Genomic DNA, 22,731 nt, shown 5'->3' with positions numbered 1-22,731 from the left:
CCAGTGCTTGCGGTTTCTGTATAATTTGTTGCTATGCTCTAAATAAGCTTGCCCCCCATCATAGAGCAATGTTCTGGCTGGTTTAGATAAGATCATGAAGATTTTTCTGATTTATTTTCAATTGTCTTTTACCCATATCTGTATTGTTTTCAGAGTCATGCCATCTTGACGATGGAGTTTATTTTCAAATTTACTTTTTTTATTTTCTTGTGTTACATAATTTCTGTGCATTCAAAAGCAGTACTAAAAATAGTTAACAAAACATCTGATCATTTGTGTTCCAAAGCAGAAATCACAACGGAGATGAATGCACTGTTATCCGAAGCGGTAGAAGAACACTCACCAATCCTGGCTTCTGCTCATGACAATGGCTCTATCTGTCTATGGAGTATTCAGGTAGTTATCTGAATGTCTTTGGGATAGGACCGGACCACTGAGAACATAATTCTACTAATCTTTGGAAACATGCTTTTTAACTAGCAATTACAGCAGTGGATATTTTACTGGTTTTTTTTTTGTTGTTGTTGTTGTTGTTAATTGTTTCTTCCATGGACACAAAATAGTTGTGCTTTAATAACTGCAGCAGGGAGTAACAGCAAGTGGAAAATGAAGAAACATGATTTGAAACCATTACAACCAAAACTGACTGTAAAGTTATGTGACAGTCCAGAAGCTGAGTTTTCACCCACAACATTTACCTTCTAAGAAGGGATGATAAGGCAGAGTGTCCTACTGTAAGAAGAGGAGAAATATGTCTGGAACATTGCACAAGCCAGCTAGCACTAGTAGGGTTACAAATCAGGAGAGAATAGTATCCTAACACACAGTGTCTACAGCTATAATCACCTTGTAAAGCCAGTCATGCAACAGCATGCCAATGGCTTAGTTGTCATATCACCTCAGGTCTACAAGGCTCTATTCCAGAAAATATGTTACAAGATGCAAAGTATTATACATACAGCAAGAAGGGGAGTACTGTGATATGATTGGGTAATATTGGTCATTGTGGCAGACAGTGACCACAATACGTCAGCCATGTCAGGCTTTAACTGGAATGCCAGCAAAGGCAAGTCACAGAGAGGATTTTTCAGAAAGATGGTGAGGTAGCTTTGCAGATGTTTTATGCAAAAATAGAATATGATGGTAAATATCCCCAAGCACAGTAGATGTGGGCTTTGTTGGGTTTTATTGTCTTCATAGTCAATATATTATTGTGCTTAGATTCCCATAGGAATCCCCAAGTTCAGTTGACAGCGATGTCATCACTGGCATGATTGTCATCATCATTACATGGATTTATCTTCCTTATGAGCAAGACATTCTCCCCCACATCCTCCCAAACCTGAAGATGCAGTAAGGGAGAAAGTCCACTGGTACTTACTTGAAAAAGATAACAAGTTGGTGAAGAAGGTATCATGGGCCCATTTGCAGCAAGAAACAATTTTCAGTAGCAAACAAGATGCATACTGATGATATTTCATAGCAAATGAGAGTTAGATGGTGAAGTAGGGGTGGGTACAACTAAACTGAATTGCCTGAAGAGTGAAATAGCTTGTTCTTTTGATGTAGAAGAGACACCAATCCAGAAAAGTACACCTCGGCTACCTTGGTCATTCAGTAGATTAGGAACCTACCTTTTTAGCAGCTTTCTGAAAAGAGCTGAATAATGCTGAATAGATCAAATCAATGGCACTCAGCTTCTGATGCACTGATTATTATTTTTTTCATGTAGATATCATAAAGAGAAATATGTAATTATTTATTTATTTATCTATTTATCGATTTTAGGGAAAGTTAGTGAATGAAATTTTGCCATTTTCAAAATATCCTTCAGTTCCTCTGACAGCACTCTGTACAGACATCTCCACTAAAATGCTTCTGGCAGGCAGTAAGGGTGAGTAAACATGTTAGTCATTCTGTTCAGGACAGTCCGTAGGACCACAAAATATCATGCTGTAAATGTGCCAGAAATGTGGAAATGAAAGTCCAAATGCATGAAAGGATGGTAGATTAAAGTTTAGTGTTAATAACATTATCAGTAGAATTGTTTTCATAAAAGACATGACAATTTTCTTCCTTCACAAGCACTACGTATAGTTTCCATTGGAGTTACTGTATTAATAAAAAGGGCAAAGATTACTGCTAAGAACAAGCAAAAAAAAAATCACATCTGTGGTAATAAGACTAAATAAAAGACTGCAGCTGTGACTATATCAAGAGCCAGGATTCAGACACTGATATGGAGTACATAGTAATAGCTTCAGCAGTATGCTGCTATATAAAGAAAGGAAGCACTTGTGGTCTGTGCTAGCAGCTCATTATTAGACTTATAATTTCACACCAAATCTGGCTTTCATTTGGCAGAAAGTCCAAGAGTTTATCTGCTGTCTGATTCTCCTCCAAACCTTTCAAATCACTCTGGCAATTTTCCTTCTGCCTCTGTCATATGAGATATTTGTCCTTTAATGTGTCACTTTTATTCTAAAATACCTATCAGAACTGTTTCCTGCCAGCTTCCTGCTCTTATGCTGTCAGAAGTTGGATGGAGCAAGCTGGTTTTTTTCCATTTTTTTCAAACTGAGCAGTAGCTTGACATTGATGCTGAAAATGAAGAGCAGTTTCCACTCCCCATTGACTAAAGGGAGACTAAATGAGTTCAGGAAGGCAGCATGCACTGAACAGGATTTTAATTACTTGTGGAAAAGAATCCACCCTATTATCTATTCATCTGGCACTTTCCCTTTGTCCTTTTGTGTTTGTGCCACTGTCTATTTGCTTTTCATGCTTTCTGCACCCTTCTTTTTATCTGCAGTGCTACTATCAATTTATTGTTCCCATTACAGCTTTTTCCTTGTTAGGAAAAGGTCAACTTCTCTGTCAGCCTCCTTGCTTTCTTGCAAGTGTACAGTCCTAGAAACCAGATGTGACCAGTATGAAATGTGGAATTAGACAAAAGATTCCTCTGTCTAATCGTAGAAACGTGACATAAAGACAACTTCAACAGGAAAGAGGGATCCTAGGCAGGAAAGTGGGCAGCTGTGGGTCATAAGGAAAATGGTTCTTTGATTCTAGCTTCACGAGTCAACTAAAAGATTGTAAAACATTAAGCTTTCATTGTGTATGCAATTAATCAAACTTTGTCCATTTTGCCAGGATTGAAAAACAGTTTAATCCTCAGGAACCTCTAATATCTAGTTTGTGCAACAGATAATTGTCTTGACAAGATTACTCTTATTTTATACCCATATCACGTAAAGAAAAAACTTTCTTTCCATTTCAAAACTATCCAGTTAATGACACATTGCTCACAAAAAGTATAGATATTTCTTTGCATGTTAACAAATAGTCCATTATTTTCTACTCTGTGCTTGACAATGAGATAGTGACATTCACCTTAAAATAATTTTCACTGGCCTATAATCTCTGCTTCATTCTGTCCAGTGTTTACCAAGAGCATATGGCAGCAATGAGTGAATGTGTAGCACTGATGAAATTTATTGATGTTTTGCTTTTTCCTTTCTTAAACAGAAGGACATATTATGTGCTGGAGTATTGAATCATTCTTAGAAGATCCACAAAATCCTAAAAAAGTAAGGCAAAATCTGACAGATTTTCTTAACTTGAACAGTACACCAAGATAAGACAAACAGAAAAAATCATTCAGAGTTCTGTGGGGACTAAAAGTGCTTACTTCACATAAAGGTCATGTCTTTTGCTTGAAGTAATAACTTGATGCTGTGAAAATCAAGAAAAACATAAGTAAAATGCTGTTAGCATTACTCCATTGTGTTCAAAGAGGCTATGTTAAGAATGGAGTTTTCTGTGTCCCGGAGTGGTCTTTCTATCATTTGCAGGCTGTTTCATGGAGGGATTACTTTTTCACCTCTTTTAATTTTCAGAAAGCCATGCTAATAGATCCATTAAGCGACCGTGGTGGCACACAGAACTGCCTGAAATACCGTTATGTTTCTTCTTTTCTCTCAGCAAATAAAGGAGGAGCTTTGCTGGAGGGCACACCCTACTGAAGTGGTTGACTTATTTCATGAAGAGGAGAAAAATGTGATAGTGACAGCATCTATCGATGGTTCAGTCAGGTACAAAAATACCTAATGCATCTTACTGCTATAACGAATCAGTTGAACTGTGTCCAAAGTTCCTCTTCTTACTAGACTTGTATATAGGCTAGAACTATAATAAAATACAATATTGGATGCATTTTCTGTTCTGCACTTGAAAGAATGAATTTTTTAATGTAAGGCTTCCAGTTTTCTCAGGAAGTCAGACCTTTTGTACATTCTTATTTTCTTTCAGCAAGGTGACCTTGAATGCTTAGGCAAAGGTCCCAATGTTTTAGAAATGACCTCCTGTTCTAATCCTATTTTAGCTTTCAATATTTGTTAAATTGACATGGATCCTAAGCATTTCGTCTAACCAATGCTTATGTAATTAAACTATTGCAGTATGAATATGCTTTATAGACAACTGTAATTCCTTCACGGCTAACAAGTACGTTTGAAGGAGGTTCTGTTGGATTTTTGGGAGTATCAATGAGGAAATTGTATGTAGATCCTGCTCTGGTGGCAATACCTTCCTGTAGGAACAATTCAAGATATTGGTGTCTTTACTTCTCGGTTTTGTAATTATAAAGATGAAATGTTTGTTTGTTTTCCAATTTTTACAACATCCTTCTGGGACTTTTTTACCATTGGATTACTTACATTATAAACAGTGGACTCCCTTTTTCTTTTCTTCCTTTTCTTTTTTCTTTTTCTTTTTCTTTTTCTTTTTCTTTTTCTTTTTCTTTTTCTTTTTCTTTTTCTTTTTCTTTTTCTTTTTCTTTTTCTTTTTCTTTTTCTTTTTCTTTTTCTTTTTCTTTTTCTTTCTTTTTCTTTTCCTTTTCCTTTTTCTTTCTTTTTCTTTTCCCTTTTCTTTTCCTTTTTCTTTTTCTTTTTCTTTTTTCAACGATTACCATACTGAACTCTAGAACAGTGCTGCGGAACTTGATAATGTAGATAGATATTTTCTCACTTTTGTTCTACTTCTAAAAGTATCAATTTTTCCTTTTTGTCCTTTGGCACTGCTTCCGCTATGTCTGTAGGCTGTGGCACGCCATGAACGGATACTATATTGGTTACTTCGGGCAACCCAGGACGTTTGACTTTTCAGATATCAGTCGGTTGATTTTGCCTTCTGATATTAATAGCTTTCCTATTATAATTAAAGAGGAAAGCAAGCATATGGAAAAGAATAAGAAGTTTGAATATCCTCTCGTGCTGGACAGAGACAAGTAAGATCTTGTACATTTACATACATGTATGATTGGGGGAACAGTTCTGAAAACATACTTAAAAAGCACCTTTCACCTGATAGTCAGAAAAGTATTAGTGTTTCCTATGAGTTATTTAGAAAAATCCTTTTTAAAAATATTTTTGCACAGCAGAAATAAATCTCTTAATTGTTATGACTAGGTGACAGTCAAGATTAGGTGATGTTCAGGATTTTAATTCAGTGATGACTAGATAATTGTCTCAGATTTTAGCCTAATTAGAGTCTGTATGTTATATACACTATTCAGGTTAGCAGCCTGTTTCATTTCCAGTTCCACAAGCTGATATACTACTGGGATCCAAAACAGTTTATTGAAAAACCTTAGTGTGAATAGTTTCAACCGTAACCCAAATCCTTCTGTAAGAATAAACCAAATTTAATCTTTCAGCTTAAAAAATGGTCTTCTTAAATTTGCTGTGATGTTATGGATACATTCATGTACTTCTGATCATAACGTTCTGACAATGGCATATGTGTTGTGTATTCAATAGCACTGTTGGACCTTTCTCCCTCTTGGTAGAGTTCTCAAGGGATGTGGGTTAATTACAAGCCAAGCCAGAGAGTCTTGGTCCTCCAGCTTAAGTCATGTTTCTAGTCCTGTAGTTCCCTGGTTCATTAATTAGTGGATTGATCAAATGAACAGAAATAATGAACAGAAATAATGTCTTAAAGGCAACTTGCACTGTGTCTTTAGAAACAAAGCAGTCCAAATCTGGGGTTTAAAAAGTCAGGCATGCTCTAGTGGCAAGGTTTCATATACTGTGTGCATTCTTAGGCTGCCTTTTAACCATATCACAAAGGGAAATCCCTAGGGTGCTTTTCTGGTCCCCTATTAGGTTGGTATCCTGCTAAGACTTATTATTCCATAGAGTTCTTACTAATGTGAGTATTCCCACTAAAGTCAGAACAGTAACTCATCAATACAGAGAAGTGCTTGGCAGCATTTGAAGGACTAACCCTTGTAGTTCTTTTGAACAGTCAGCAGCTAGTTTGAAACCTCTGGAATTAAAGATATAATAATTAAGCCAGCTAACCCTAAAGAAACTTTCCATAAATGACATGTCTGTGTCGAACTGTGACTACTATTTGAGGACTCTTCAAATATTTCAGTAAAGGAGAATGGCAGCATACATATAAAGTGCAGTAATTAAACAGACTGGAAGAAAATTAGGAACCTGCTTAACTGTGGGAAGAACTGACAGTCCCACTCTGCACAATAGAAAGTTTCAGTCTTATTATTCTATATAGTCTGTGGGCTGTCACCTCAAGAGTAACTGGATTTCTCTGGTTTAATTATACCAAATAGTGTAATGGATAGGTGTTACTTGTGGATGCTAGACTTTGTTCTCTACAGGATACAGAAGCTTCTCTTGGGTCAAATCAGTTATCTTCATGGTGCTATTACAATTTGCTTATTGGACAGCTGCCATATAAGTCACTAAGATAATAATTTAGAACTTCAATTAACAAATGAAGTTATAAATGGTATTAACAGATATTCCCCAAATGTGTATATACCTTAAATGGAACAAACCCGGCTGAATAGCATAAGTGCTTACAGTTTAAACAAGTGGTTCAGGTGATGTCAACAGGTAGACAGACCCATCCAGAAGAGTCTTAGTTCCTCTCTGTAGTTTGTAATTCCTTAGGTTGTATGATCTGACTTATTTTTTCTGATTATAAATTATAAATGAAACTGTGTTAATCTACTCTAACAGACACACTAGATCATTTCTTCCTGTGATTAACTTTGGAAACCAGATATATGAGCAGAGGAAATCTTCTTTATTATGAAAGCGGCATATAGGAAATGTAGTCAGAACTGACAGAAATGCTGAAAAGCCATTATCAGACAGATTCAGCACCCAGCTGTGTTTTTTATATTAACATTTCCAGATTTCTAAAGATGACAAGCCAGTATCTGGATTGACAAAGTGTCATTGAAGCACTTCATGACACCTATGAAGGTCCTAATATAAATTATATTTTGAAGATATACAGAATAATTTCTACTTAGGAATAATTTATACTTCAAAATAATTTTATTTCATAGCCAGCTAAGAATGTTGCATTCAAAATTGCCATTTTGATAGAAGCATCAGATTTTTTCTGTCTTCTGTGTACAGGTGGAAGTCATTGACTAGATCACCTTCAGTTGTAGAAAAGCCTAAACTTGTGGATGTAATTCAGGACATGAAGTTCTTCAAAGCTCTGGCTTCTCCAAAGGTAGCTAATGCATATAAAAACTTTGGTTTTGTTCTGTGCAACATACAGGAAATGCAATGGTATTTCACATTTAGAAATTATCCATAAAGAACCCTACATATCCTTCTTATTCAATGGACAAGCTAGAATAAAAATGCATAAACAAAAGGATTGGAGAAGCCTCTCTTGTTTTCATTCTCATTGTTTCACCCTGGCAGATTCCAATTTGGAAGGTAGCACATACTGATTCACTGGTTTGGTTTAGCAACACTAAAAAACCACTAGAATTTTTACATGCTTCAACAGAAATCCTAAATATCTTAAGTTTACTTGAAGGAAGTGTGAAAATACTAGAAAAACAGTGAATCCTTGGTTATATACAATAGTTCTTTTAGGGTTCCCAAGAAATCAGAAAGCAGGAAAGTTCTGAGTTAGTTTAGATATTGTTATGACTACTTTCTGCAACTCTAATTGCATAATGGTGGATCTTCTGCATCTGTACCTGGCTTAGCTGTTAAAAAGTCATAAGAACAGATAAAACTTCTTCTCTTACAGTTGTAGTAGAAAAGGAAAAAGTGGCTGTGCAAACACCTAGAGGATGTCATGAGCTCACAGTAGTTCAGTAGTCTTTCTGAAATGGGAAATGCCAAGTAATTAATGCACACAAGTAATGCTTAAAATTGACAGACAGACACTGGAAGAGATTCTGTTAGGAATGTTTTACATTGTTGAAGATGTGGTATCTCTTAAACTGTTACTAATATAGCACATTCAGCAATATACTAGTAAGACCATGAAAAAACATAAGCAGAAAATCTCTGTATAATGTACCATTTCAAATTAAACTAATGTTTTCAAATTTGATGGAAACAAGAGTTCTTTGCAGTATTTCAAGCTGTAGGTGCATTTTTGTTCCTTTTTGGAAGAGCATAAATTGCCTTCCTAGGGTGAAATCACAGCTATATCATGTAAAGTCAGTTTCCTTTCCTGTCTGGTCCATAAGTGTAATACATAGGTAAGTCTCAAGATTAAGGTGAACGTGGATGAACTGTCAAGGTACCTGAGCTATTTTCCCAAATTCAAAGCTTTCAACAGTTAACAGCAGAAATGTCTTGTTCATCTGCATCTTTCTGAACTGGCTGTTTAATGCTTGTGAGTTGTAAATCCCAACAGAAGGACAGCCCAACTGACAGCCTTGTGATAAAGTTTTCACCTGGGAGGGTGTTCTTGCTCCATTACCCCTTTTCTAGAGTTCCACTGTCCTCTGATAGTGTGCATCCACCAAACTTGACAAGCACCCTGAAAATGGTTCCTTTTCTGAGCTTATCCAAGGTGTTAATAGGTGAAAGAACCAAGTCAGTGTTTAAAAGAAGCTTTAACTTAGGTGATAAAAAGCATTTTGCTGTTAACTGTCTTGATTTTGTGTCCCTTGGGAAGCTGCAAATTTGCTGGTTATGCATTTTCTACAGCAGAACTGTGCTCCCCTCCTAATTAAAAAAAAAAAAAATAAATAAATAAAGACAGGCTTTACATGGTACAAAGACAACCTGTGCATAATATTTCTCCATAGTAGTGATATAGATTAGATAACATGAATGTCACCATGCAATTCAATGACAGAAGTGATGTCTTCATGACCTTTTGTCTCCAGCTAGTCATGCACTGACTTTGGCTTCCTTTGGTCAGATCCACAGACAACCTTTGGAAATTTTTGAGTCTGGAAGCAAAGAGCCCAGTGCAGTATTTGGGTCTCTTCCTGTATATGAGGTAAGCACAAGTGTTTTCTGCCTTTTGTGGTGGCATTCATAGAGCAGAAGCCATTAGCATGAGTAAATTATTACAGTCACATACTCTGACATTCTGTTGTTAAGTGTCTGCTTCTCATTTTCATTTTCTGACATGGTTTGCATGGCTCCCTCTCCAACTCCCTTCTCCATTTGGTGGAAGCTTGGGAAGCAAGCTGAAGAATACACTCCACAAAGTGAGTATTCTAGACATTTACTTCTCCTGTTCAAACTCATGTCAGTAACTTTTTGCTCAGACTTGACTCTTTTAGCCAGCTCAAAATCTATTGATTCTTATCTGCACAAAGCTTTGGTTACTGTAAGTTAATACTTTTTTGTGTGTACTATCGATTTGATTTACTGCAAGCTGCCTAGCAAGGCTTCCTAGGTTGTTTCTTCTGTGGAGAAAGACCAGAATGTCCACAGCCTTGTCTATCCCACCTATCATAAGATGGAAAGAATCACCCCTAGCAGAGGTGCTGATCTCTTTCTATAGAGGTTATCTAGAGAACTAGTTCAGATGAAACTCTTCACATCTAGATGGCCGGTTAGGTGGGATGAATAGGGAATTCTGCATTCAAATATACATGACTTAATGCTTGTGCATACAGCATTTACATAGTAGCTCAGAAAACTCGGGAACACAATGTTCAAATAGTTGGCACATATGCTATTCTCTGACCATTAATGTGCCTTGGAAATCTATGATTAGTTTTCTTCCAGAATAATAAAATAAAATACAGGGGTTCTTGTGTCTTGGCAAGTTAGGAGCAAATACACTGAAGCCAATGGCACTGCAATGGATTTACAATAAAATGAAATCGAACTTTTTCTGTGAGCTACATGTACAACACTACAAAACACTATCAAACTGGTCTGTTAACCTGAATATATTAATTAGTTATTGAAATTTTGCAATTTCTTTTTTAAAGGTCTTAAGCGGAACAAAACTGAGATGACAGTCCCATTGGATAGACAATGAAGACAGGTATCAGTGGAGAATAGGGTCAAAACAAATAAACATAGCATCTGTCTTCAGGAAAATGGATTAGCATGTTCCTCATTTCAATTTTTTCCTCTGTTTTTTTTTTTTTGGTGTATGTGTTGATTTTTTTTTTCTATTATATGTAAATCCATTTGATTATTAAGTAGAACATATAGAAATCAAATATTTACATCTATTCCAGTCCTTCATACAGAGAAAAAATTCTCATAAAGACAGTGTAGGATTATAACAAGATACTCACAGAAAAGCCTGTCTCACTTCAGTTTTTGGTTGTTAAGAAGGAAAAACACCATACTATGATTAATTGTTTAAAGATTCAGAGCCATATATCTGCAAAAATTCTTCTTTTGCTAGCCATATAGACTTCTCTGAAGAACAAGAAATGTTATTCCAGAGGTATTGCTCTAACTTTTCTCTCATGTTTCAAGAGCTTTGGTGTCCTTGGATGGGCAGAGTTGATGAGATGTTCCTAACAAGCCCTGTTGGGTCCAATAGGTTCTGCACAGGTCTGGCTTCTGTATCCCTGCAGATGTTCCCCAGGGCCTCTGGTTCTGTTTCCTCAAAAAGCCCCTATGAAACAAAAAGTCAGGGGAGTGTGATACGGAGAAATTGCACTTCACGCTCTGTCAGCCATTTTGAAGGCAGAAGCAAAACACAAATGGTATTCTCCTTTACCCATGTTCTATCAGTCTCCCAATTACACTTGACAGCAAAGTTAGCTGTAATTTGAGTTTTGTGAGTCTCTCAGTATGAGGCAGATGTCTATAGCCTTTTTCTCTCTTTCCATCACAGTGGTTATCTTTTCCTTAAGTGTCTGCCTCAGAACTCCATTTTATACTCACAATTTTATATGCATCAGATACGCACAATGGGTTAATATGCCCTGCCTGTTAGTTCCTTGCTTGTGCTTTCAAAAAGCATGTTCATGCTCTAAGCCAGAAGAGTGCATGCTGACCTCATATTCAATTAATCATCAGTCATGATTCCCTAAATCCTTCCCAGCATTTCAGCATTCCAGGACAGTGTCATGACATGACACAGGTAACAGAATATATATTCTATCATCCTTTGTCTGGCTAAAGGTACAAATCCTTGCCAAGTGTGTCACCTTGGTATTTAGGATAATCCATGTAATTAGTGACATAATTACCTACTATTTGGGGGAAAATAGTGGGTTTTCTGTATTACTGGTAATGAAGGGTGTTTGACCTGCTGGTCTTCTTGTAAAGACTGTCTTCTGATGAGCTCAATATACGATGACTTGCAATACTTTACATGTCTTCAACTTGTTACAGGGCTATGTTGGATTTTAAAGTAATACTGCTTTTGTTTTAAAGCAAAATATCTTGTGGGAGTATGTTTAAAAATAATATGATGAACTGTGCTGAGTCTGGCTGGTATGAGCCTAATTTTCTCCATAGCAGCCTGTATGGTGCTGTGACTAAAACAGTGTTGGTAACACCCCAGTGTTTTGGCTATTGCTGAGCAATTCCTGCACAACATCAAGGTGTTTTTTTTCCACCCCCATGAGTAACCTGGGGTGCACAAGAAGCTGGGAAGGAACACAACTGGGACAGCTGACCTGAACTGACCAGAGCTATTCAATACCATATAAACTCTTGCTCAGAAATAAGAGCTCATGGAGTGGAGGAGGAAAGCAAGACGTTCATGGTTATGACATTTGTCTTCCCAAGTAACCATTATGTGTGCTGAGGCCCTGCTTCCCAAGAAGTGCCTAAACATCTACCTACTGATGGGAAGTAATGGATCGATTCCTTATTTTGCTTTACTTGCACATACAGCTTTGCTTCACCGATTGAACTGTCTTTATCTCAACCCACAGTTTTCTCGCTTTTGCTCTTCCAAATATCTCCCCATCTCACTGAGAGGAGTAAGCAAGGAACTAAGTGGGCACTTAGTGACTGCCAGGGTCAACTCACCATCTTAACCAACCTTATGATTAAAACTAAAATCAAGTTTGTCTGACAAACCAAGTGGCACCAGATAAAGTGTAATCTGCCGTTTACCATTTGTGTTTCCTTCATACCCCCCATGATTTAGCAGTTGGTGTATGAAAGGTAACACACCTGCAGTTCCCTGAGTCCTGTTTGCCTTTGAAAGAGCTACATCAGCTCTCTTCCAGTTACCAGAAAATAGCCTAGTCTTCAAATATTATTAAAAATGAACAGTTCAGGTTCAGAGAGCACCTCACCTGTTTCTTTTTATGCTCTTTTGTGTTGTGTTTTATAGTTGGGTAATATTTCTCTTTGGCATTGTCCCTATTTATAGTTAGAACTAAAGTATTTTACTGTGGTTGCAAGATGCAGACATCTCAATTCTCTTCAGTTTATTTACTATTTACTTCCTCAGGCTGACTATTTACTCATTATTTTCTTTTTACCAGATCTTTAGGTAGGATTTCATAGGTTCTTAATTTTTGAATTTTAGTCTTTTCAGTCTTGCTATCTGGTTCTTTGCTTTTTCCTTATTAATTACCTATATTTTCCAAGAGCTGATTTGTACTCATGTCTATTCACACCACTATATTCTTAACTGTGCCGAAGAGCCCATCCAGAATGTAGTACTATTCCCACTAACAATCAGGTGTTTAATCCTATGCTTAATGAAATCAATGGACCAGCTCTCTGGGGGGAACCCTGCTGGAAGGAAAACCGTCAAAAATGCACAATATGTATGTGTTATCTTTAGCAGCCTTCCATCCAGTTACTGCCTTACTGTTGTGCTATTTAAATGGTGACAAAATTACAGTGCTACAATGCTCTGAGACTTTTTTCATAATTTATTAAATTAACAAGACGTGAAGAAGTTCAGACTGCATGTTGTTGCTCAGCATTGCTGTTTACTTGAAGAGCTTTATAAACACCAAATGGGAAATGGTCCCAGCCACAAACATTTTACACAATTATATTATCCAATTGTCTTCCTTAAGTGTCACAAGAAAAGCAGAGGCACTTTATTTCTTTGAAGAGATAATCAACTAAGGTATTGCACTGCACAGAGTAAATTAGAAGAAGAATTTTTTTTTTTTATTCTGTGTTAGAGAACAGAGGATGCTACTAGAAAGAAATTAAGCACAGAAAAGCATACCAGGCAAGTGACACTTCCAAATAGACCCACTCATCTTCAAGCAGTCTTTTCAATGCTGGATCTAGTACAAAGATGTGTGTTAACAGACTTGTTGGTATTAGCAGTGGACTTTCTCTATGTCAATGTCACTATATTCCTTTGCAGGTTAGTTTCTTTCCACCGGCATCCACAGTTATATTGCACACTTAAATGTTCCAGGTGTATCAGTTGTTCTGTTGATCCAGATCATTACTGTAGTACAGAAAGGTATCTTGACAAGACAGACTCTTTCAGCATGGCAGAAATTCATGGTTGTACTGGCTGCAGTAGTTAGTTTGCCAGAATTTCATTACAGCCCTTGCTAGTGCTTTACAAAATCTGGGACGTTCTTCAGCTGCCCTCACCCACTGGGGTAGTTCAAGCTGAATGGCATCAATGGTGCCAGAATTACGGGAACCAAAAGTCTTTGTTATGTATCCACCGCTATAATAGCTCCCATTATTTGGGCTAGGATTGGATGGAGAAGGCACGCAAACATAACTGTTATTTTGATCTTCAATATATTTACCTAAACTTCTGTTCCCTGAAACCAGAGTCTCAGAAGAAACATTGACTAGCTGGCTGGCCAGGTGGCTAATTGAGGAACATGATGCAGAGAAAATGCCTGAGTTGAGGGAAGTTTTTGAAAGTGTGTAACCTAGTTCTATCCACCGTTCAGGATGTGCTTGTCCATGGATATCCAGAATCAGGCCCCCTCTCATCTGTGATTTTGCAGCGGTCAAAAATCCCATATACTCCTCCCAGGCCTGCTCTGCTTGGGGAATTCCAAAGGAGGCTTCATCCTTTTCCCTGTTAGCATCCATCTTGAACCTCTGCAGGTGGTTTATAATGATATGTGGGAAGAAGCCATCAGTAATTTTGTTGATTTCTTCAGCAAGAGCCTGAGCCAGCTCTATAGTGTACCTGTCTTGGTTGGTAGACACTTTACATTTCTTAGAATTTTGAGTACTTCCAGGAGGACACTCATGAGAGAAAATACAAGAAGATGACTTTGCATCCCAACAAGCAGCTTCTCGATCGGGGATGTCTTTGGGTTCCATTGACCCACCGTGTGGGACAGAGAGAATAAGGTTCATGTTGCCTACCTGATATTCTGTGAAATTATTATGACCAAATATAACCTCTTTGGTGCCAGTGGCTTTCAAAAGCAAATATGAAGTGGAAAGAAGGAACAGATACATATCCTTCATTTGCTGCTAGAAGACTCAGCAATATGAAATATTTCAGTACCTACATAAAAGCAAAAGACAGAATTTAGGTTACTTACAGCTGGAAACACATGAGAGACTGTTCAGCTGCTGCTGGAATAATTAGTTACTGGTTAACGTATTTTAATTTTATTTCATGTAGCACAAAGAAGAAGAGTACTTATATGGGAAACAAAAATGAACAGGGAACTTAGTGTGGCTAGATGTAACTGATGCAGTTTCCAAAAGAGAGGATTCAACCAGAATAACAGGGCAAGGGAAACAGTAGGTTACTGGACATCCTTCGTTTCCCCAGAAAGCACAAACACTATTTGATCATCCTATCTGATGCTAGAGAATCACTGGATCCCAGAAGAATATTTGAAATATTTTTTTTCCCACCAAAGCCTCACTTTTTTTGCACTTCCAAAATGTAAGAAAATTCTAATGAAATTAGATAAAACATCTATCTCACTGACCTGTGTGAAATATTTTTCTGTTATCCACATGGTAGAGGCTAAGTCACCTCCAGCTAACACTGGGCTTGTCTAAAGTAAGCAGATTGATAAAAATTAAGTGCTACCAAGATCTACCTTTATCTGTGTTCTAGGCTGAGTAAATTTGATAGCATTATAGATAAGCACCAGTGAGTGCATTTAGGAGTGACTCCATTCTGTTTAGTTTTCAAATCTACGTTCTCTTCAAGGGAGCCAAGATATTTTTAAGCTATTTTTTGGAAAGCTGGAATTCAGCAAGGTGCTGACAGTGCTTTCTGGTTTGAGGGCATTACATCTCTAGAACGCTCAGAGTCTTGAGTGTAACTGTGTTGGATGACTGTAAAAATGAGTGAGTAAAGTCAGTAAAGAGCAGAATAAAAAAGGATACTTTTCACTTCCATGAATTAAAAAAAAAAACTCAATATAGGTCAGATGAGTATGTAAATGGACATATTTGCAGATGAGGGGGGCTGCCCTGTTGTCTCTTCTCCTGCTCTCATTACATCACCTGCAGAAATGCAAAGGATAAGAGGAGCAGACGAGGGAGAGAGTGAGAAAGAAGATGTGCAAGAATCTGTCCACAACACATGGCCCAAGAGCACATATGAAAGCACCCAGTAAGACTGAGAGGGTGGGGTGTAGTATGAAAACACCATCCCATCAGCTGCCTACTCTAAGAAAAGGAGAGGGCAATTTCACCCAAATAATGCAGCGAAAGATTCTTTTCCCGCTATGAGGGAATCCTGCTGGCTTTTTAGAGACAACCTCTGCTGTGCACTGAGCTGGTCCACACTGAGGAGTCTTTCCCCAAAAGCAGATATTTATCTTCCTCTCTTCTTTCTGGGCTGGAAGTCCTGTAAAAGTCTTTGAGCTGGAATCAGAGCCCTGAGAATCTCATCTACAGTTTTCCTGCAGCGCATGATTAACAGCTTTTTTAGTTTCTTTTTAACCCTTCAGTTAAAAGGCCCTTTTACTTGAGCTAGTGGCTTAAAACAAGCTTTCATCCGACTCCTTGTATAGTCCACACTTCACTTGGTAGTTCAGTTTGCATTATCAGAAATGTTTGGGAAATTAATATTTTCAAGCATTATTCAAAATCCCTCTTCTTGGAAAAGCAGGCTGCACATGCAGTGTGTAAGTCTAGGAATAGCTTACCTCAGGTGCAGTGGGGCCCAGCACCAAGTTAAATCAATCAACAGCAGCAACTCCCAGGTGTTGGTCACCTGCCTCAGGACTCTGGTTTCCTTTGCTGCAGGTTCTCACCTTAAATATGATGACACAGCTGTTCCTTTCCCACCACCTGTCAAACTGTTCGTCATCATCTGCAGCAGTTTCCTTGTATTTTTTGCAATATCTTGTTAATGATTGAATCAAGCTGCTAACACTACTAGATTATGCCTTAAAGATATATGGAGACAGCTTTGTTTAATTCCCAGACTGGAAGAAAGTGGCCTTGGCACAGCTCAGGCTCTGGACAGATTTGGAGAGCCTGGAGAAACTCAATGACCCCAGACTGTTTTTAAAGTTTTCTGGACAACATGGAGGAGATGCAAAGGAAAACTCCTAAATCACAGTAATACAAGCTAGAACTCCTCTTCTGGACTTCATGATAGCAAAACACACACCTTTCCAAAGGATTTTAACTCAAAGGGATGGTGTTTGGAGAAGCACAGAAGCACCTGCAGCTAGGAGGAAATGCTAGAAAATTTACCTGTTTGTCTTCTTCACCACAAGGGTGAGGTCCACGTGCCCAAGGAACAAAATGACTGTAATAGGCTCCAAGTTCTCTGTTGATCGTAAGTAAACATACACATTATCATGAGGTTAAAAAAAAAAAAAATCTACACAATTTTAAACTGCTAGTGATCACTGCAGGATTAGTTTGAAGATTTACCTATAAAGAAAGGGAGAGAGAGTTGTTCCTGCCTCTGCACCTTCAAAAGTGAAACTCAACTGACCTTTGCACTTGATTCAAGCCAGGACTCTCTCTGTTCCAGAGGTCTCCAGGGGCTGGCCTGAGCCATGCAGCTCCATGCCACAGGGGCTTCGCCAGCACCTGGATGTATCATTTCACAAGGAAGGACCACAAAAAGGAAAAAAAAAAAGATGCACTGGTTAACCAGAATCTTAGCATTCTTTTGTTCTCTATACTGACATGTTTCTAGAGATCAAAAATCTCTAACCAGTAAAGGCGGCAAAACTGGTAATGCAGAGGGTTTTGAGCTTTAATGGCAAAAATGGGTGTCCTAATTCTGGTTTTGTTTTTTGGGGTCTTCTGAGGAAAGTCTTGGAATTTTTCTGAGACTTCACTGTAGGAAAGGTGATGGGATACATCTGTTCGTGTGCACACTCATCTGTGCATTTGAAGCTGTCCATTATCACTTCCTAACTGAGAAAATACATTCTCTCCACTCAGAATCATTTCAAGATATGCCTGGCAGAGAAAAGGACTGAAACAACTGGAAACAGGGAACTGAAAAGACCTCTGAGTTGAAAAATAAAGATAAAAGGACAGATTGGCAAGGTTGGGATTAGAGTGTCCTTTGGAATACAGGAAGGAGGTGAAAGATCTCAACATGAAGGATGGTGAAAATACAGCAATTTGTAATAAGACAGAGAAGCATGAAAGAAAGGCAGAAAGAGATGGGGCAGACTACTGCTTTGTTTTGTTGGTGTTTTTTTGTTTGGTTGTTTTTTTGTTTGTTTTTCACAGCAAATCAGCCAACTAGAGTTAAATGCAAGGGTAAAACACAATCCATGGTCCTCCACGATACTTTTTCAGTTTTGGGTCCATGAGCCAGCATGGTATGATCACATTTCCTGGCGTTCTCACTTTGGTACTCATGTGCAGGAGCTCACAGTTACATGTTACTGACTGACAGGATCCCATTCTGTTTCTCATTATGTATCATTTCACATTATTTTTAGTAAGGAATGCAGAACAACAGCTACCCAGCTTATTGTCTGTGATAACTGGTGTACTGTCTGTCCTCTTCAATATTTTCATAAAGATCAAATAGGCAATGGATAGGTATAATAATCTGTAAACTGATTTGGTTGATTTAAAAAATGTGCCTCTTCTCCACGTCTTCAGGCTTCTCATTGTAGAGTAAATCATGAACCAGGTTTCCATTAAGCTTCTACAAATAGTTATGCAAGATATTAAAAATAATTACTTCTATGTGTTTTCTTGTAAATGGAAATTCCTTCTAAAAATGAAAACATTTACACACACCCCCAACAAAAAAAAAAAAATGTCGGGACATTCTAGTACCTCTAGAAACAAGCTGAACCTGCAGGCTGATTAGTGCTGAGGAAAAAAATCTAAACACATCATGCTCCTGCAAAATGGGTTGGAGAGCACTTTATTTTCAATACCTTTCAAATGTCCTTGTTCTGCATTCTGTTTTCAATCTCACTTTATGTCCTGTGGTGAAAACTAATACTGAAGCAAGCAGAAGAGCTGGGGACCTGAGCAGGACATGAGCATTTTTCTCCTTTCCTGGCAAAATGTCCAAAAGCAGAGGAGTGTTAGAGATACAGACGAGAAGGCACTTTCTGGGACCACATTATGGCTATGTTGTCTCTGAGTGACTAGCAACTGAAGAGGGTTGTCACTTCTTACTAAGTAGAAGCCTCCAGGATGAGTCTGGCACTATAGCAATTTAAACATTTTTGTTTAAATTATCTGCTTTTTCAGAATTTTTGGAATCCGAACAAGTGGACAGCCTTCCTGCTAGACACTAATACATACTTTTGTTTTCATGATGCACATCGGTAAGAGACTGCCCATGGATGCTCCTTCATATACCTGAGAATTACTGCTTGATCACTCAAAGCAAACTCAGAGAACTCATAGCAATGGAGCAGATGACCAAATCAAAACATTGGTAACGCATCGTGATGGCAGAGAGCAAGTTTCCACTGGAAGTAGGAAGGGAGGGGATCACACACATTATACCTCCACCCATTTCCATGGGATTACTCATGAGCAACTTCATTTTGCTGTTCACTGGCAAGATGTGGATTAGTGGTTCTTTGCCTTCAGTGGAAAAACCCAGGACAAAAGAGAAGGTCAGATGAGCTTGGCACCTCCAGCCAAGCATGCTATTGACAGACATCCATTCAAATATGTCTTAGCTGGAGTTGACCTCAAGGAGCTTCACAAGGTATTATTTGGCAGAGCTGTGTTCTCTTTGTGACCACATTCTCATGAAGAAGCTGATGGGCCCAGACCTTACTGAAGTGGTACGGTTCGTTCAGGAAGGGAATGCTGGAATCGCCCTCACAGATCTCTTCCCTGGAAAACTAATCCAAGAGCTGTGCTCACCCAGCAGTGAACAGATAGGAAATGTGACCAGCCTAATGAGGTTATGTGGGATTCTGATGCAGGCAATTAAGACGGCTTCTCTTCCCTTCTGTACCTGTCAGGGGCTGAAGGCTGCAAATGGTATTAACAGTTCAACAGAATTAGTTGATTAAGTGAGATACTGCTCACATAAATCATGCTCTTGGCCTGGCCTGACGGAAGCAGATGGCAGTTGCAATAATAACTAGATAAACTGGGGGTTTAATGACTTTACTAACATTATTGGTATAATATTTTCTTGATAAATGGGGAGCTTTTAAAAACATTTCCTCTGCTACTAAATATAGTTTTCAGGATGTCTTCCTCTAGACTTCTCTCAAGTGTGTACAAGTGGCTACATGAGTTTGCTTGTGCTATTAAGGCCTGGCTTCTTAGCTAAGCTAAAAAAAAGTGTGAAAATATGCTGTCCATAAATGGAAATTTCAAGAAAAGGCAGATAAAAGGTGCAATAAATGTAACTCTGCTACCTATTGGAGAGAAACCAAATTTCTTTTCCAACACTGATTAAATGGTTCAACTAACTGCCAGCCAGACTTTCTGAAGTGATGAAATTCTTAAGCAGTGAAGACAATATGGTGGCAATAATAAGGAATTAACTGTATTTTTGGACAAACTAGTATAAACCAGGCACCTGATAATCAGACACATCACACAGGGATAAGCCCATCCGATAGTTCCTAGTCATGTAGGAAACAGGAGGGGAAAAAGAAAGCTCTTCAGGGTACTTTGAAGTGAATTTATGCTGTTGCATTTATACTAGTTATTGCATTTATGCAATATTTATTTATTTATGCTGTTCCACGAGGCCTGGAAGGACATGTACAATCACGTTGTTCATGAATGGACAACTTTATACATCGAAATAAGTAATTTCCTGTTTGTAATTACAAAAATACCAGATATTCAAACCCCGTGAAATTTCAAGCAAAGTACTACATTTGATTCCTATTCATCTCTATCACTTTTCCTTTGTTCTAAGACTATCATGATTTCTCAAACTCTCTGCACAGAGACAGACATCCCCTAATCAGGATTCAATCACCAGTTTCACAGATCTCTACTAAGAGCAGCTTAATAAAGCAGTTAAACATCATCATGCTTTCTTTTTTAATTTCAGAAAATCAGTAAATAAAAACACCTACTCCAGTGTGGTGGTAATTTTTATTCTAGAATGTTAGCAAGACATCTGGTCCAGCGATCTCATTACTTGCAGCTGGAAACATGCACACGCATTTGTTCCAGTGTTATCTGAGTGCTAGCTCAACAAATGAAGCAGACATGCAGGTTTTTATGAGTGCAGGGAAAATTTGCATAATTCAGTATTGCATGCCTAGTCTCTCTATTTCATCCTAATTCTGTCCCCATTCTTACAGAGTTTGTAGACTGCATTTGTTCTCTTTAGCAATATATGAAAACATATTTCCTGAGGATGAGAAACATAAGGAGGAAGATCAGTCTGAGACTGTTCCTGGTTCCAGCACATGTGCTGCCAGCGGTGTTAGAGAATAGAAGTATGAAGAAATTAAGATGGGCACTGTAGAGTCCCTTGTCATCGTAATCTGTAGTACATGCAGACAACATGCTGGTATCAAACTATGGTTACTGTATTTAATGTGTCAAATAGGCAGAATGAGATAATGCAACAGATGGTTAAATAGGAACTCAATCTCATGCATGAGACATCCCAAAACACTAACTAGATCTGTAAAATAAAAATATTATTTGTATGCCTTTTTATATGTAGTTGGACTATTCTTGTAAAACTCTCTTGTGCACCACTTCAAATTTCAGTATGTGATAGGGATGTTTAGGACTTTTTTAAAATGAAAGCCATTATAGTAGTATGTAAATACAGATGTAAAATTACAATTTTGACAACCTGCTCTTACATTAACTCCAGGGTTTCACTGCTGCAATATCCGTCCCTCACCTCTTCCTTTGCAGTCAGTAACCTGCTTCCATTCTCTCCTTCCCCGTTCAGTGGGTTAGCAAGACGACCCAGTCCTTTGACCTGCCAAAATTCTGTGATGCTTTTTTATTCCAGTATACTTAATGTTTACAATTTTCTTGTTCATTGTTGTTATCCATGTGCCGTCTTCTACTGCATGTCATGGAGCCTTTGCTGTAATTGAACCGATCTGGACCAATCGCTGTGAAGAATATTGTCCGAAATGGATCATCCGGTATGATTGTCACCTCAAAACGACTCATTCCGAACACAGGTCACAGCAATAGTACAAACTGATGGTTACTGTATCTAAATTCCTTATTCACAGATCAGTAACTTTTACTTACTGGTGTTTAACTTCTTCACGTTCAAATATTGCAAGAAAGCTACAGATACAAATACATTATTACTTCTATGGTGGTTCCTCTGCTGGTTGATTTTTTTTTTTTTTTTTTCCTGACAGCTACCTGAAAAATGTTTCTGTATACCAGGGTACAGATATGACCAGACAGCAAGGATAAAAAGAAAGAACTGAAAATAAATGCTCAATACTATGATGACACACTCTTTCCGGGATGTTGACCATAATTTTCTCCGCTAGCGACTTAGTGGTTATAGAAAATTTGCATTAGGAAGTATTGCCAACGCTAAGCTTTCAAATACACGTGTTAGTCCCAAAGTAAGGAGCAATGTTTTACAATTTTCTACACTGTACTGAGAGCCAGCAGAACTGAGTTTGGCACGGTACATGCTCACTCAGTGCTACAACACTGAATGTATTTCAGTGTATTGAATGTGTTCTAATATTTTTGCAGATGCTTGCATTAGCTGCACTGCCTTTGCTAGCAGTAAATTTCATGGTTTCCCCTTTAATGTCAACCCCCTCAGAACCCCATTCCTCAGCATTTGTGGCCGCCCTACAAACACTCTGTCTTTAAATCCTCGCCTTTCAGGCTCGGTTGCGAATGAAAGTGAAGGTGCCGTAAAACTCCCGGTTTGTTGTCCCAACACAAGAGCGATTCCGAAATTACCAGCCTCTCAGCGTCAGTTTCGCCAGGGAACCGAACGCCCGAGTCACGGCGACCCCCAAACGCCGAGCCGAGCCGAGCCGAGCCGAGCCGAGCCGAGCCGAGCCGAGCCGAGCCGAGCCGAGCCGAGGCCCCTTACGGGGGTGGAGCTCGCGCCCAAATGCGCGGGGCATGCTGGGACGTGTAGTTTTCCGCTGGGGCGGGGCCACTACCCTGAGCGCGCGCTGCTTGA

At 38.4% G+C, this 22,731-nt stretch overlaps 1 protein-coding gene and 1 long non-coding RNA gene across 2 annotated transcripts in view; one reads left to right on the top strand and one right to left on the bottom strand.

Annotated features, from left to right (window-relative positions):
* WDR64 (WD repeat domain 64) overlaps positions 1-10,351 on the top strand; it is a gene marked incomplete at its 5' end in the record, with an annotated part of 60,079 nt that extends 49,728 nt beyond the window's left edge. The window contains 9 exons of the mRNA XM_082048937.1: positions 287-396; positions 1,789-1,894; positions 3,529-3,590; positions 3,985-4,094; positions 5,099-5,287; positions 7,455-7,554; positions 9,220-9,300; positions 9,481-9,514; positions 10,250-10,351. Coding sequence (XP_081905063.1) covers positions 287-396; positions 1,789-1,894; positions 3,529-3,590; positions 3,985-4,094; positions 5,099-5,287; positions 7,455-7,554; positions 9,220-9,300; positions 9,481-9,514; positions 10,250-10,299 — 842 coding nt within the window. The 3' untranslated portion in view covers positions 10,300-10,351. The remainder of the gene's footprint in view (positions 1-286; positions 397-1,788; positions 1,895-3,528; positions 3,591-3,984; positions 4,095-5,098; positions 5,288-7,454; positions 7,555-9,219; positions 9,301-9,480; positions 9,515-10,249) is intronic.
* Positions 10,352-13,142: 2,791 nt separating this feature from the next.
* Positions 13,143-22,567, bottom strand: LOC309438099. The gene is made up of 4 exons (XR_014183708.1): positions 22,503-22,567; positions 17,113-17,210; positions 16,866-16,941; positions 13,143-14,700 (listed from the first exon to the last, which is right to left on the bottom strand). It is a non-coding gene; the product is annotated as an uncharacterized lncRNA (long non-coding RNA).
* Between the last annotated feature and the right edge of the window lie 164 nt (positions 22,568-22,731).

The sequence above is a fragment of the Streptopelia decaocto genome (genome assembly GCF_964273445.1).
Source record: "Streptopelia decaocto genome assembly, chromosome: 3".
NCBI lineage: Eukaryota > Metazoa > Chordata > Aves > Columbiformes > Columbidae > Streptopelia > Streptopelia decaocto.
Note: the sequence above shows the minus strand (reverse complement) of the source record. Positions and strands in the feature narration are given on the sequence as shown.